The 16168-nt window shown below is 51.8% G+C and overlaps 1 protein-coding gene across 1 annotated transcript in view; it reads left to right on the top strand.

Annotated features, from left to right (window-relative positions):
• Positions 1-3661: 3661 nt before the first annotated feature.
• The window catches only part of SNX1 (sorting nexin 1), a 16131-nt gene continuing 3624 nt past the window's right edge, over positions 3662-16168 (top strand). Inside the window, exons 1-14 of the mRNA XM_026855981.1 lie at positions 3662-3739; positions 4492-4594; positions 5474-5607; positions 6880-6946; positions 8145-8188; positions 9184-9325; positions 9864-9942; positions 10673-10748; positions 12542-12655; positions 12803-12896; positions 13490-13695; positions 14966-15109; positions 15494-15574; positions 16007-16108. Coding sequence (XP_026711782.1) covers positions 3662-3739; positions 4492-4594; positions 5474-5607; positions 6880-6946; positions 8145-8188; positions 9184-9325; positions 9864-9942; positions 10673-10748; positions 12542-12655; positions 12803-12896; positions 13490-13695; positions 14966-15109; positions 15494-15574; positions 16007-16108 — 1464 coding nt within the window. The remainder of the gene's footprint in view (positions 3740-4491; positions 4595-5473; positions 5608-6879; positions 6947-8144; positions 8189-9183; positions 9326-9863; positions 9943-10672; positions 10749-12541; positions 12656-12802; positions 12897-13489; positions 13696-14965; positions 15110-15493; positions 15575-16006; positions 16109-16168) is intronic.

The following is a 16168-nucleotide window of genomic DNA, read 5'->3' as shown; positions in this document are numbered from 1 at the left end:
GAGGGCTGCGGGGCCGGGCCCGGCGGTGCCTGCAGGTGGGCTTGTCGCTGAGGGGCGGCCCGGTGCCCGCAGGCAGCGGTGTGGCATTCTCTGGGTTTGGTTATAAGGAAAGAGAAATCTCCAAAATAAAGAGAAGTGCGTGTGATGCTTCTGGGCTCTTGCTCCTGTAGGGAGCCCGGCATCCCCTCCCTCCCCGAGAGCCCTTTAAACGACTTGGGTGTCTGCAAAGGGGTGCCGTGGGGGGCAGGTGGGTGCCCAGGGGTCAGGGAGCAGGTCCCCGGGGAGCAGGCGGCTCCCTTGGCTGCGGGATTGTGAAACGGCTTGTGCCAGGCCACTCTCTTTCCCCGGGGTTATAACCTGTCAATTCTTGCAGAACCCAAGCATCTCAAAGGACCTGTCAGTGTGAAGATGTCCCTGCGTGACTTGGGCACAGCGGTGGGGGCAACTGCCTGCTGCTTGGCACCTTCCTACAGCAGGGTCACTCACAGTTGTGTCACTGGTTTAAAACCTGGTGGCAGCCACAGCTCAGCGTCTTTGCTGCGCAGCTTGTGAGCCTTCACAGGGAAAAGCTGCATCTTCCTTCTCCCAGCATCAGCTCTCGTCCTGTCACCATCCAGAGGGTCCTAGTGTGGCTGACATGGTGGTTGCTGCCTTCAGTTGGTACTGGGGGATGAACCTCTCTCTGCAGCAGGGTGAGATGACAGGAGGCACCTGATGTCTCCCGCTCATGGTGTGGAGGCTCACCAATGCCTTGGTGACCTCCCTTACCTTGTACTGGCACAGTTGGCTGCAGAATGGTCTAGGAAGGTTTGATGATACTTGTTCAGCAAACCAGGTCACTGTGTTGCTGCATAAATTCCCTGCTGAAGGTGGAGGAGGTGTAAATGGTGAAGGGTTTAATCTCCTTTTCTTGTTTCTAATAGTGTTCTGTGCATGAATCCCTGGTTGCTAAAGGCTGTTGGCATTAACTCATGCCAGCTTTGGCCAGCTGTGCTGGTGTTTGTTCCAGACAGTGACCAGCAGACAGGAGGGGAGTTAAAACACTGACTGCATGGTGTTTTCCTAAGCTGAATCCCTCCCCAGTCAGTCACTGACTCCAAGTTCTTGGGCTTGGTGTCTGCACCGAGCGAGGATCTCTGCTAGAGTTCACAGAGGCTGGCTTCTCCCGCAATCTGGTTGCTTGAATGCTGCAGGTACTAGGGCTGATTTCCTAAGCTCTGTGAGCTGAGGCTGGTCATGTTGTACCCTGCGAGGGCTGACACCGTGGCCTTTGCCTGCCTCACCCAGGCTTTTTCCAGCCTGCCTGCTCCTGCCCTGCGGGCAGGAGGAGCTGGTGTTTCTGGCAGAAAGCTCTTCAGAAACTTTCACCTGTCTGCAGTTTCCTAGCCCTGATGAAAACATTGCTGTGCTCAGGCAGGCCTCAAGCAGATGACCATGGCCGCAAACATGTGAACCCACCTGCTGCTGGGAACAGAGCTGGCCTGGCCAAGCTTCTCCTGACACTGGCACAAAGCTGGAGTTGTCTCTGCCTTTCTCTGCCCCACTTCTGGTGGAGCTCCTGGCCTGGTGCTGCCCTGATGTCCTTGAGCCATCCTTGCTCAGCATGGCTTTTGCTGGTGGTTTAGCAGTGGGGAACAAGGCAGATCTGGGGAGATGTGGGTAGATTCTGCCCTGTGTGAGCTTGTGAGGATGAAACTCTTGTATTGGTCTGGGCAAAACAGAACAGCAAGGTCATATGTTTTGAAAATAACATGGGAAAGTGCAACCCTCGTCTTGCAAGAAGATGCTGGTACCTCTGGCTGGCACCAGGGTATGGTGATGCTTTTGAACTTCTTGGGACCTTTCTTTGTTGAAGAAACAGAAGACATAGTAGGTGGCTTGTTGCTTTGTGGTAGGGTCAGCTTATGAAAACAGACAAGTGCCAACTGCCACGAGCTTTCATGCAAATAAAGCGACCCTTCGCCAAAACTGCAGTCTGTTAAGCTAAAGCAGCTTATCAGGTGCTTAGTGTTGTTGAACCAACTGTTATAACTAATGCTTGTCTCTTCTTTGCGACCCGGTGGCTTTGCTTGTCTGTCTGCCCTTGAGCATTAGCAAAACACTTTCTGTGAAGCAGGGGAGTCGGGCTGGTGAGGCAAATCTACCCAGCTGCTGACGTTCAGGTGGCTTAACAGCACTTGGCCATCATACAGTAGCCAGCAATAAGTGTTTGGATCAGACACAAATATAACTGGAGCTGGACCTCATCAATTGGTGAAGTTTGGATCCCTGTGTGACCACAGTCCTCTCTAGGACTGTCCTCAAGGGCCAGCTCTTTTGACATGAGGCCTGCTTTCCTGTAGTAAGTGTCAGGCTTTTGCTGGGGGACTTAGGCAGCCTCTGCGTGCACACGTGATGGTTGGGGTGTGCTAAATCAGGCCTCTGAGATGGCGGGTGTTGTGTCATGGGCTGATCTAAAAGAGGCCGTGGCTGTTCTGCAGTAGCAGATGGAGAAGTAGGAACATGACGTGATACTTTCATAGTCTTAGAAACTAAATTTAAGGCAGAATGAGAACTGGTCACAGTAGAAAAGCACATAGCCCTTTTCTGCGTTTGGGGGCTGGGAGACTCCTTAGGGAAGCTTCAGAGCCCACCTTGCCTTATCCATCTAGAGTGGGGTTTATTTACCAGCTTGAAGAGCTCCTGCAGAAGCAGCGGATCTGAATGAGACATGCTACAAATGTCCCTAACAAAGGTTGCTGGTGGTGGTCGCCCTCTTGTTGGCTTGGCCACCGGCTGGATGAAGTCCCTGTGGTGGTAGCACTCCTGTTGGCTTGGCCACCAGTCTGAAGGACCCTGTGGTGGATCTGGGTGTGGTGTTGGGCATGGGTGTTTCCACTCCCCACCCTCCATCACTAGCAAATACCTCACTAGCTCGTGCCTATAACTGTTGTGATCCAAGCTGGGAGCAGTCCCAGCTTTCTCCTCCAGGAAAACATCCTAAAAATGGGAGGGCTCAAATGGCACTGGTGTTTTACATACCCAAAGACTTGAGCCTACCTCAAAGAGGATCTGCATTGGCACTGCTGCCTGTGCTCCTTCAGGAGCAGTGCGAACCGATGATGTTTCCTTGCTGAAGAAAGTAATAAGGAGCCTATTGGTTCGGAATCACTGTTAGTAGTGCTCCATTTAATGGTTGTCAAAGACCTGTTCTGTTCTCCACTAAGACGTTAAAGAATAGTATTTGCTGTCCAGTTCTTCCTTGGAATGATTTGTACTTGCTTGTCTGCCTGCAAAATGAAGGAGGATTCATGATACCAGCGTCTGTAGCACTTGCTCGCAGCAGAAATGCAGAAATAGTTTTGTCTTGTGGAGTGGTAGACTGGTTGGCATACAAGCTCTCGATTAGGCTTTCACCTTGTCCCCCAGCCTGCCCCCAGTAGCCAGGACGGTCCCCTCCAGTGAAGCTGCGTGCCCAAGGGGCTGTGTTGTGAGTCCTGGCCCTGGGGCTCGGGACTGGCTTGTCCCAGCTAAGCTGTACATAGTGAGCATGAGCTTTGGGTCACAAAGCATGGTGTGCGAGTCTTTGCCAGCATCACTTTGCAAAACACGGAGAGCCATGGCTGGCTTTAGTCCAGCTGTGACAGCCTTGTCTCTGCTGGCGGCAGTGTTGTAGGAGGGGATGGTGCGGCTCCATGAAGCCAGCTCCCAGCAGTGCTGGGGCAGTGGAGTCCGTGAGCTCCTCTGGCACCACTTGAAAGTGAGCTGCTGCGTTGAAGCACGACCTGGCTGCCTTCATGCAGGCCCTAACCAGCCGTCTGGGGAAGGGCAGTTTGGCTTGTGGTAGCGGTTGAACTACTAGCACAAGTTAAGCTGCTGACAAGGCTCCCGTGGACCCTGGCATCTTACCTTCAGGCAAGCAAATCGCCGCAGGTCTCTGCCGCCGGCAGTGACAGTTTGGCTCTCCCAAGGGATCCCCTGTCGGCAGTGTGCTCAGCTCACCATGGTTAAGTGCAGGAGGCTCTCTAGTGCTGCCCACCTACCTTGAGGTGGTGTTAGTGCTGGTGTGCAAGTCACTACCTGGAAATGGCATGGCTGGGTGTGTTACGGGTGTTGTAAACGGGAGCTCTTGCGTGTACTTGACTGCCTACTGCTCCCGACACCTGTGGTAGAAGGACTGGGGCTGTGATGACTGGCCAGTGGGCTGGCATGTCCCAGTGACCTGAGAGCTGCTCTCGTTCTCCTAAAAATTGGGGTCCAAACTGTCTCTGAAGTTTCACATGATACTTGGTGTCCTTAACGGCTCAGATGCCACAGTACAGCCTTGCTGGCAGAGGTCATAATGCTCAGGGGTGGGTGCAAGGGAAGCAGTCTGTGCTGTCCTCCGGCCACTCTGCTCACACAGTAGTGACCCTGTGTAGCAGCAATTGGGAAGGTGAGCTGTTTGGTTGTCCAGCCTTCATCCCTCAGTGTAAATGACCTTTTATTTATGTGTCTTTAATTCTTTTACAGAGCAAGCCCACAGCAGTGAAAAGGGAATCTCTTCTCCCTGTGAGCAGCACCTCCAAAGAGAATGGGGTTCGTGTAGAGGAAGATGATCAGGACTTATTTGCAGGTGGGTCTGTATCTGCTGGGTGTTTGCTGGGGCTTTCTGAACTCTAAGCCTGGAGTGATCTGGTTTTAAGCATGACGTGCAGGTCATGGGTATTTCTGGACTATCGCAGGCCGTTATCTCAAACTTGTGTTCCAGCCTGCTCTGAAAGCACTAAGCTCTGGTGGTGTTTTTGGGAAGGTCAGAGTAGCATGATGATACAGCAGGATTAACTGTTTGGAACCTGAAGAGGATTAAAATGGGGTTTGCTTTAGTTTTGTTGCCTTAAACTGTAAGGTGGTGAGTGTCTTCTCAGAGTTAAAAGACTTCTGCTCTCTACTTTCTCCCTCCATGCAGGTGGAGGAAGCATCTCTAGTAGAGATGTGGCTGTTCCCAAGGAACAGGAAAGATAACACCCCTCAGCAGAGGAAAATGAGGAGGCTTAGGCCTTCCCCAGCTCAGGTCTGGCGGGACACCTCTGGTAGAGGCACCTGAGAGTCAATTCTGGAGACACCTGCTAACAGATGAAAGTTTTTACTTCCTCTGAGTGGAGAAGTGTACGGGGAAGGAGCCTGCTTTCTAGGCCATCCTATGTGCTTTGTCCATCTTGGCTTTAGCTGTTCTAGAGTGCAGCTCCTCTGGCATACAACAAGAAGGTGATGCCTGGCTCCTTCTAGAACAAGAAGTTCATTGGATTAACTTAATGTTCTCCAGCAGGATTGATCAAATGCTCTTACTGCAGTGAAGATGCATTGAGTCATGCTATTCACAGTGCTTATAGGTGTCATCCCTGTGGATTTTTTTTTTTCTCCCTAGAGCCTATCAACTTCTCTGAGAATATTGAAATTACCTTTCTGGAAACCCAAAGTAGAGAGGCTGACCCTTACAAACTTCTCTTGACAGATGCTACTGTAGAGTTGTCTCTAGACAGCACGCAAAACAGCCAGAAGAAGGAACTGTCCAAAGCATCCAATCCTGCCCCCTCGTTAGAAGTAGCTGCAAGCTCTTCTAGAAACCCTCCAAAGAGCTACGAGGAGGTGAGAATTGCTCTGAGCTTTCCAACTTGCCCTGCTGGTTTCAGACTGTAATTGGCAGCAACCTGTCTGTTTACTTAGTTGTGAACATGCATCTTAAATTATGCAATTAATGTAATTGCCATGTTGGATGCCCGGCTTGTATCTCAGGCCATCAGTCTGGGACTGATACCACTGAAATGGGGTTCAGATCAGCATGATGGAATTCTTGCTTGTGTTGTGGTGCAGACTGCTCCCAAAGCTGAAGTAGCAAGCAGCTGATCTGGTCCTGAGCATCTGAGCTCTTGACTCGGAGCTCTGGAACGCTGTATTGTCACAGACGGGGCAAGTGGTGTAGCTGCTTTTGTCCATGTTTTTAAAGGAAACAGTCTCCCAGGTGACATGAGAGCACAAGGTCCTTAAGTGAAACTTGTAGTCTGGTTGCCAGGACCAGTTAATCAGGTGGTACTTGGCCTAAATCTGGGTTTTCTCCTGTAGAGAGACAAGTTTATTTTGGACACAAGGGAAGTGCTCTTTTCCTGCCCCAAGCACCCCTGAGCTCATGAGCATGGACTCTATAGTGCTGTCAGGAGTAGTGTCTCAGTCTGTCTTCGGACTGGCTTAAGTGAAGGAGCAATGCAGAACTAGGCCAGGATCCTGAGCTGATCAGTGAACTGATAAGCTGTCACCTTCAGGTTCATATACCAAAGGCCATTTTCCCAGTCCTTTAACAGCGTTCCGCTAACAAGGCACTGCAATGCTTGCTAAGCAAACCTGAAGCCTCTGTGGTCTGTCAGAGGCAGTACTGCTGGTACAGCTGCCCACTGGCCTCTAGCAAAGCAAGGTATGATAAGACCTGTTCAGACTGAGTCTGCCTGTTGCTGTCCTGGCTCTCATCTCTGTGTGCCTACACAGTACAACTTACCTTCTGCATAGGTTCGGTATCTTACGCTGTTTTGGATGAGAACTGAAGTTATGATGTAAAAGAGCCCAAAGAGAACTATCTTGTGCAGAGCTGAGGCTGGACTCAGCAGAGTTTCACCTCGGGGCTGAGCAGTCTGAGCAGATAGCAGTGTAGTAAGGACAAATCCAGTTTGGGATCCATGGGACATGTAGCCTGGACACAAATGAGAAGCTCGAGGGCTTTATAGAATGGCCTTGGCCAGACTGAGGTGCCAAAGATGCCCTGGCAGTGTGACGAGCTCAGCGCAGTGTATGGGACTTCACAGTTTGGGGTGGTTTGAAGCCTGGCTTTCTAGTTTTAACTTGGTGTCCTTGTGTGCTTCCTCCAAACAGCTGGAAGAGGAGGAACAGGAGGACAAATTTGAGCTGACTGTAGGAGTGAGTGACCCAGAGAAAGTTGGTGAGTTAAAAGTCCTGTCCTGCTGCACGGTGAAACACAGTTAGACAAGCTAAGATTGGCAGTAGGACTGAATGCAGCTGTCACCTTCGTGCCACAGCCCCAGCTTTCGAGCTGTCTCTGCAAGCACAAACTTGATCCTGGAGTAACTTCTCCAAGACTTCTTCCAACGTCTTGAAGAAATGAAGCTACACAAAGCAAAATGCCTAGGTCCCAAATGAGTGAGGCAGAAGCAGGTTCTGGCAGGTCAGGGACTTCAAAGGCAGGCAGCAAGGAGTGAGTGTTTTGGGAGGGGGAAATGTGGTGCTTGTGGTAGTGGAGCTTGGTGTCTGGAACTGTGGTGACCAACTTGACTTGACCGCCAGTGAGCCCTGTGCTGTGTAGGTTGGCAAGGGGGAGGTAAAACTGCCTTAACCTAAAACTGAGTGTTCCATGCTCTGGCACCTTTCTCTAGCAGCTGTGCTTGCCAGGGAAGCCACTCTGGCTTCAAACCGAGAAGCAAGAGGGTTTCTCTCTGATGAAAGTGGGGTTCAGAGGAACTTGGCCAGCTATGTGGCGGTCCTGAGGGGCAGAGAACCCACGGTAACATCTGATCCCAGCCAGCAGAGCAGCCTCATGAGTGGCAACTTGTTCTTGCTTCATGGCTTGTGAGCTCTGGAGATGGGAGGTGCACTGACTTGTAAATTGAAGGTATATTAGGGATAGTATCAGACCTCTGAGGATGCCCTTCAGTTGAACTACCAGGTAAACAAGGGGATTTCTGTATTAGCTGGAGAAAACTGCCTGTGATGTTTCAAAATCCAACCACAGGCAGCCAGGGGCTGTCTGACTTGCATCCTCTGAATAGACTGCTTCATGTGCTGTACAGCCACCGAATTGTTGCGTGCTGAGCAGATGCGTGGAGTCAGCCCAAACGCTGTCGGTGTAACAAGTGCCTGATTGTCAGTGTTGGCTGCCATAGGAAGGAAAAGGAGGGCTAAGCAGTCAGGTTGGGGAAATGCCTAGTGGGCAGGAATCCAGGGTCCCACAGTGAGCTGATGCCTGTGGTTCTGCCTGAAGATTTGGGGCTTCATCAGGCCAAAGATCAGAACCACTGAGGCAGGCAAAGGCCAGGAGATTGCCAGAGCCTTGTGCTTTGCATTCAGGTGATAGTGGAAAGTGCTAATCTTGTGATACTGATGCCTTGTTTCTCTTTCCCTAGGGGATGGCATGAATGCATATGTAGCCTACAAAGTGTCAACACAGGTATGTCTGACTTGTTGCTCCTGAGAGGGAGGTGCCATTATTTTTCTGTGCTTGAAGGCAGCTGCACTGTCTGCTCTCAGCCAAGCCAGCAGTGCCCTAAATAGACAGGAAGTCTGAATGCCTTGTTACATGGATTCAGGAGTTATAGCTCACCCCTACAGATCAAAGGATGAGCCTAGCTGAGAAATAGGTTTTGAATCTATTTGAAAGGAGACTGTCTTTTTTTTCCAGTTACCTCTTTGCAGTCCTGGCTGATACTGATGCTCAGTGTTGGAGTGAGCAGCAGGAATGTCATCTGTTAGGGAGAGCCTTAGACACTGGGGCTGTTGGTAGAGATTTTGTGCCGATAGTCGTATTAAATTAAGCTGATCTGAACTTGGCTCTCACTGAAGAGCTGCTGCTATAGCTAATGTCATGTCAGAACCTGCCCTCCTGGGCTAGAAAAGAGCAAGAAAATGAGCCTTCTGCAGCTGCTGCCCTGCTTGGGAGCTTTGGGGTGCTGCTTTGAGCTCTGCAAAAAGTTGTTCCTAGCTGTCTGCACAGCGGCTGCTGGACTACAGGCATCTTGTGGACTGAACCTGATAGTGTGAAGGGGACTAGGGATCTTGTTAGCCTCCACTCTGCAAACACAGTCAAAAGCCACTGGCAGCCCCTGTAGTCTTAAGTGTGACATGACAACGGTTCCTGTTCCTGTGTGGAGCAGGGATGATGGGATTAGGCAGCAGGCAGGGCTTACCAAGCAGCCTGCAGCTGCAGTGCCAGCTGCTCTGTTGTTTAGTGGTATCAGTACTGCTGCTCGGTCCAAGGAGAACTGTTAGGAGGTAAGTTGCTGAAAACCTAGGCTGAAACTTGCTCTATTAATTCCTCGTATCTTGCAGAGCTCAAGCTGTCCTACTTCATCCCCAGAAGTGACAGCAGGTAGAGCTAGCAAGGCTGTGCATGCAGGGGCAAGCTTCCCTAGGTGAGTCTGATCTGAGTCTCGTCTCTTCCCCCAGACGAGCATGCCAATGTTCAGGAGCAAGCAGTTTTCAGTGAAAAGGAGGTTCAGTGACTTTCTGGGTCTCTATGAGAAGTTGTCGGAGAAGCATGCCCAAAATGGGTTCATCGTTCCTCCACCGCCTGAGAAGAGTCTCATAGGTGAGTGGTGGAGGTGCAGAGCGCTAGAGCTGGTCCTTGTGCCGGCGAGCTTTGTGCCCAAAGGACCAGGCCTGCCTGCAGTCTCAAAGCTGAGAGGGAAACTGCAGAGCAGCCGTGGGAAGCAGGCGTGGAAAATTATCTGAGTTCTGTGACATAGGCAAAACTCTAGTTCTGTACTTGAAGCTCTGGGTCTAAAGCCTTGTTTGAGTTCGCAGATGCCTCCACATCTGCTTGATATAGAGTAAAACCTCGTCCTCTGTGCTGTCACTGAATTGCTGGTCACTTGAGGAACCTGTATAACCCTTCTAGTCCTGCCTGGCATTGCTTTGCCTCTTTTCTGGATGTCAACTTCTTCTAGATGTTAGGTATAAGCAGATTTTAAATTTCCAAGTAGTTCTCGTTGATGAAAGGTCTAATTCCTGTTGTAAAACGCCTCTCCTCTGCTGTCACCCTGATAGTCTGTACATTGTCACAAACCACACTGCCCTGTGTGTTGAGTTTGAAGCAGCTCATTAATTACATCTTCCTTCTGTGCTAGGAATGACCAAAGTGAAAGTTGGGAAAGAAGACTCCTCCTCTGCAGAGTTCCTAGAAAAAAGACGGGCTGCTCTAGAGAGGTACAGACCCCAACAGCTATCCCCTCGTGCCTGAACCAAGCAAGGGACCTTTGAAAGGTCAGACTGGCTGCACTCTCATGAGAAAAGCAGTCTGCTTCTAGGTCTGCAGCAAACCTGGAGGCTGCTGAATTGCAACTGCAGGGAGTTGCTTTGACTCTGTAATACAATCTTCTGCTTCAAAAACCTCTGCTGGTGTTTTGTCCAAATCTGTCTAAACTCCACTGACAAGGCAGGGAGAAAACTGAGCTGTCTCAGGAGCCCAAAAATATGATGTTAGGTACTTGTACAAACAGTCCAGATCAGGTGAGAAGCAACTCGATCTGTCTGACTTGCACCCTGACTAGAGAGCCACAAGTGGCCTTTGCTCTGCTGCCTGTGGTGACTTGCGGTTAGCACGGGGATGCTGATCCCCTCCAGCCTCGTCCCCTGAAAGATATGTTCAGGTGTCGTTCTAGAAGATGTAAAGCTGGATCTTGATCACTTGGCAAATCAACTAACTTTATTGCTATAGCAAGTATTAAAGGTCTGGCAGGTCTGGTCTTGCAGGTCAGTCTCGCTGAAGTCCACAGGGAGGTAGGACTCTTGGTGTGTGAATGACAACAGCTTGTTGGGCCTGACTTCCAGCTACTGAACTGCCATTTCAGAGCAAATAACAAGTGTGTTGCAGCTTGCTGTGATGGACCCAGATTTGCTACAACCAAAGTAACCCCTGTTGTGTTCCTCTCTGCAGGTACCTACGGAGAGTGGTCAGCCATCCAACAATGCTGCAGGACCCAGACGTCAGGGAGTTCCTGGAAAAGGAGGAGGTCAGTAGTGTGCAGTAAAGTAGCTACAAGTACTTCGGAAGCGCAGAAGGAAACTACATGAGCAATTAGTGAGGCGTGGTGCTTCAGAGCTCAGTGCGAAGCAGCAGGACCCTGTAAGAGCTCTTAACGAATGATGAGAACAGCTGTGGTGGGTTGACACTGGCTGGATGCCAGGTGCCCACTAAAGCTGCTCTGTCACTCCCCTCCTCAGCTGGACAAGGGAGAGAGAAAATACAACCAAAGGTTTGTGGCTCGGGATGAGGACAAGGGAGGAGGTCACTCAGCAATTACTGTCACGGGCAAAACAGACTCAACTTAAGGAAAATTAATTTGATTTATTGTGAATCAAATCAGAGAAGGGTAATAAGAAAATAAAATTAAATCTTAAAACATCTCTCCCACCCCTCCCCTCCCTTCTTCCTGGGCTCAGCTTTGCTCCTGATTTATCTCCCTCCACCCCTTCCAGCAGCGCAGTGGTCAGGGGATGGGGTCTGTGCTCAGTCCACTGCCCCTTGTTTCTGCTGCTCCCTCCTCCGCAGCGGGAGGACTCCTCACACTCCAGTGTGGGGTCCCTCCCACAGGAGACAATCCTCCACGAACTTCTTCACTGACCTTGGTGTCTGCAGTTTTTCTCTCACATATTCTCACTCCTCTCTCCAGCTGCCATTGCTGTTCTGCAGTGACTTTTTTCGCCACCTTAAATATGTTATCACAGAGGTGCTACCACTGTCGCTGATGGGCTCAGCCTTGGCCAGCAGTGGGTCTGTCTTGGAGCCAGATGGCATTGTCATTCTTGGATATGGGGGAAGCTTCTAGCAGCCTCTCTCGGGAGTCACCCCTCTAGCCCACCTTCTACCAAAACCTTGCCACGCAATCTCAATACAGCAGAACTCTTTCTTCTCTGTCAGTGCTTGTCTAAGCACTGTACACTCCTAAAGAGCTCTGTCCTAGCTTGCATACATCGTGCTGGGGGCACACATTGAGAGCACAGGTAGCCTTTGTTCTCCAAAATCCGTGACAGGGGTGTAGCCTGCTGTTTGGAGGTTAGGGAGGTCCCAAGCTGGCTTGATCTGATGCTCAGATGTTAAGGGAGAGCTGGCTCTGTACTGAACATGTGGCTGATGAGGTCCCTGCTCCTCCAAGGAGAGTGTGACTGTGCCCAACCGCACACCTGATGTGGAGAAGTCATTCTTGAGAGGCTGAACCCTGGGGAAACTCTAGCCTGAGTGATTCCAGCACTAATGCTGTGCTGCAGGGCTCTGAGGTAGGAGCAGGCATCATGGAAACACCTCACTTTGCTGCTGAGCAGATGCAGCTCTGTCTGGAAAATAGTTGTGGCAGGTGTAGAGTATTTCCCAGCATCAAAACACTGCTCTGCTCTAGTGTCCACCAGCAGTGTTGAACTACTGCTGGCTTTTGGAGAGATGCTCGAAGCACTTCTGCATGCCTGTGTGACCTGTGGCAGCTTGGGCAGCCCTCGGTTCAGTGATTCAGGTAGTGTGGCTGCTTCTTACAGATCTCTCCTACCTTGGCCAAGCAGAACAGTGGGCTCCAGATTCAATGTAAGGTTTAGGAACTCCTTATTTGTTTGAAAATCACTCCATCCCATTAATGGCAGTACTGTACAGGCTATGCCACTGCTCAGGCACTGTCTGGCCAATCCTTTGCCATAGCTGTGGTGTGTGGGTTGCTGTGTGCAAAGAAACCTGCCTGTCAAGGGACCCACAAGGGAGAATGATGCCACTGTGGTGCTTTTATCTTCTGGCAAAGCAAACTTTTCTGTTTCTTTATAGCTACCAAGAGCAGTAGGCACCCAGACCCTGAGTGGAGCAGGAATACTGAAGATGTTCAACAAAGCTACAGATGCTGTCAGTAAAATGACCATCAAGATGAACGAATCAGACATTGTAAGTATGAGGACACCTCTGGGCTGTCCTCGCTCTGGAGCTGTGTGCTGTCCCCATCTCAAGCTTTGGGTGCGAGATGCAAGGAAAGCTCTGCAACCCAACAGCGATGCTGCCTATGGGAATCAGCTCTGGGTTTACCCATTTCAGTGGTTCGAGGAGAAGCTGCAGGAGGTGGAGTGTGAGGACCAGCGGCTACGGAAGTTGCATGCTGTCGTGGAAACTCTAGTGAACCACAGGAAAGGTAACGAGCTCAGTACCGCTTGCTCTGTAGCTTGACCTGTAGCAGTTAAGGCTTGTGCGGTGCCTGGAGGTCACCAGGTGTCCTGGGAGGCACTTCTGAGAAGATGTGACCCTGCTTCCTTACTGTAAAGGACTCAGTCTCTTCATCATGGAAGACAGAAGTAAAAATAGTAATCCCACCTCTTCTGTCCGGCCCTACAAGCGTAGGATGATGGTTGAAGTGACCCAGCGTCCTGCTGGACGAAGGCTGCCATAGCAAACCTCAGCAGAGCTATCTTATTACCAATTCTGAGCTGCCCTCTGGCAGGGAGCAGGGGTGGTTTTCTTCCCCTGCATGTTTTGGCTGACTTCTGCAAAGCTGTGCCTGTCCTCTCACTACGCTGTTTCCCTTCTCCCTGGCTGGAGTTGCCTAGCCCTTCTCCCACCGTGCTGCAGAAGCTGCCAGCTCGGGCCGAGACAGTGCTGGCTTTTCCAGCTGATGTCTCCTGGGGCTATGGAAAAGCAGCTCTTTGGGCCAAACTCTAGGCTGGGGCTTGACTTGCAGAGCGCCCGGTGTAGTGAGGCCCCTCGGTTGACTCTCATTCTGTTCACTAGAGCTAGCATTGAACACAGCCCAGTTTGCAAAGAGTCTGGCCATGCTGGGGAGCTCAGAGGACAACACGGCCCTGTCCCGGGCGCTGTCCCAGCTGGCTGAGGTGGAAGAGAAGATTGAACAGCTGCACCAGGAACAGGCTAACAATGACTTCTTCCTCCTGGCCGAGCTCCTGGGAGACTACATCCGCCTTCTCTCAGTTGTAAGGGTAAGCACACCTTTGGGGCAAGCTCTAGGCTACTGGTCCTAGTACCAATTTTAGGCTTAGGTGTGCCAGGAAGCGGCTGGCCACCTAAATTCAAGCACAGGGCGTGGCATTGCCTCTGACTTCTCCAGGCAGAGGGCAAGCTTGCTGCTTGTCCAGAGGTGCACATGTTGGAGTGGTTAGATTGGAAAATCAGGGTAGGTGAGGCTTGGCTGCTCTTCTGTTCTCCAGGGGGGATGTAGAGCAAGTTCATGACCTGCAGGTGAAGGCTGCGGCCACTGCGGAGGCTGTGAGCTGATAACCTGTGATCTGTGTGCTGCAAATAGATCTGTCAAGCACCTACTGGGGAAGGGCTTGAGTCTTCGAGGCCTTGCAGCCTGCCTTGTGCCTCCTTGCTGGAGGCCCAAAGAAGCAAGTCCCAAGTGAGGTGCAAATCTGGCAGGCTGACTCATTCGTGCCCCAAATGTCCCGCCTCTGAGCAGTCATTTCTGGAGGCTAGAGGCCAGAATGCAGCCTAGTGAGTAGTCAAAAGGCTTTCTGGTCTGCCAGTCTGTACTGGGAGGTGCGGTGGGTGCTCCAGAGCAGGACCAAGATTAATAGGATTTCTCTGGGATGTTGTGGTAGGGGGCCTTGTCTCTGGCCTGCTCTGTCCTTCTGACCAGGCTATCAGACACCACTTTCTGCTTTTCTGGCTCTTCCCCACAGTCTGCTTTGGATGTGTTCAGAAGCCTAAAGAAAGCTTCCTTGCTTGGGCTGGCGATTTGCAGGCCTGCTAAAATCATCTGGCCTCCTGGCAGAGGCCTGCGAGCTGCTGCTGGAGATCTGTGTGGGCCGAGCAATGGCAGCTCCTTGCCCTGGCTGCTCTGGACAGCAGGACTGAAGTGGGCTGGCGCTGAGCTTGGGGCTGAGCTGGATGCTGTGCCTGGGCTGCTGCCAGTTCAGTGGGTGGCCTCGGGCCTGTCCGGGCTCGTGCTGAACCGTGAGCATGGCTGGAGCTTTTCTCTCCTGCCAAACCCTAGAGCAGGTGGGCAACCCCTGCACTACCAGCCCCGCATGGAGGGAGCCCCAGAGCTGCCCCTGAAGTGTGAGATGGTGGATGTTGAACCTGGGCTCCTTAGAGCAGCCCCTAAGAGGGGTCCAGGAGCTCACCTGAAGCAGCTCTGCTGTTAGCAGGTGTCCCCTGTGCTGAAGGTTGTCGCTGTCAGCAGAGCTCCTTGCAGCTGCTGCTGGTGTGGTGGCAGAGCAGCACTCAGTCTCTGCTCCTTCCTTTCAGGGAGCCTTTGACCAGCGCATGAAGACCTGGCAGCGGTGGCAGGATGCCCAGACCATGCTGCAGAAGAAGAGGGAAATGGAGGCCAGGCTGCTCTGGGCCAACAAACCTGACAAGCTGCAGCAGGCCAAGGAGGAGATCTCAGAGGTAGGGAGTGAGGAGCACTGGCGTCTCTGCTCGACTCCTTCCCTCAGTACTCAGCTGCTGAGCAGTAAGAAGGGAACCTTTTGAGAAGGGTCTGAGCTGAAGGGAGGGGTATCTATTGCCAAGCTTGCCTCAAGGGACAAGCCAGCCTTGAGCAAGCCCTGTGGGAAGCCACAGATGCTGCAGGAGTTGCTGCTCATGGTCCCACCTCCTGTGGCTTCCTTGCTGAGCTTGCAGCAAGCAGGGAGGACCAGAAATGCCGGGCTTTGCTCCAGCAGTGCCTCTCACATCAACAGTCGTGGCTACAAAACTGCTTGGAGAGGACAGCAAGAGCTTCCTCCCCTCCCCTTCCCTCCTCTGGAAACAGCACGCTTCCTCTCTCCACAGTGGGAGTCTCGTGTGACACAGTACGAAAGGGACTTTGAGCGGATTTCTGCTGTCATCCGCAAGGAAGTGATACGGTTTGAGGTACGTTTGGCCCAGCCCTCGGCATGCAGCCCTCCAGCCAGTTGGCCTTGATGTGCCTTAGCTGGAAACACCAGCCTGGGCTAGCCAAGGGCCTCTTGGGCTCCTGACCGCACTCCCAGTACAGCAGTTGGCAATATTTGTAAATCTGAACGTGTATGAATTGGGGCATCACTGATGTCTTTTGGCAGAGAGGGGGCTTCTGCGCAGAGAAGTGTCCCCGTTAAAATGAAGGTGGGTGGGCGACAATCCTCTGAGCCATCAGGCTGGGGCCAGAGATGAGCTTCATCCTCGGAGTTTCAGGCCCCTGCACTGGTCTCTCTGGGGCCCCAGGAGGAACAGGAAAATCCTGATGGCTTCTCCTTCCCCCCCTGCCCCCCCCCCAAAAGCCAGAGGGTTTCAGTGGTTCATTCAGCTTATGGCCATCTCTTGCAGAAAGAGAAATCCAAGGACTTCAGAAACCACGTCACTAAGTACCTTGAGACGTTATTAAACTCTCAGCAACAGGTGAGTAGCCCCAAGACCGGGGCCGGGAGGGTGGGTTTTACTCTTTGGCGATGGCTCTCTAAGCTCAGCAGTGCAATCTCCTGTCCCCCT

Source organism: Athene cunicularia, assembly GCF_003259725.1.
Source record: "Athene cunicularia isolate RWA chromosome 10 unlocalized genomic scaffold, athCun1 chr10_part1, whole genome shotgun sequence".
NCBI classification, from domain to species: domain Eukaryota; kingdom Metazoa; phylum Chordata; class Aves; order Strigiformes; family Strigidae; genus Athene; species Athene cunicularia.
This window is presented reverse-complemented; position numbering and strand designations above follow the sequence as displayed.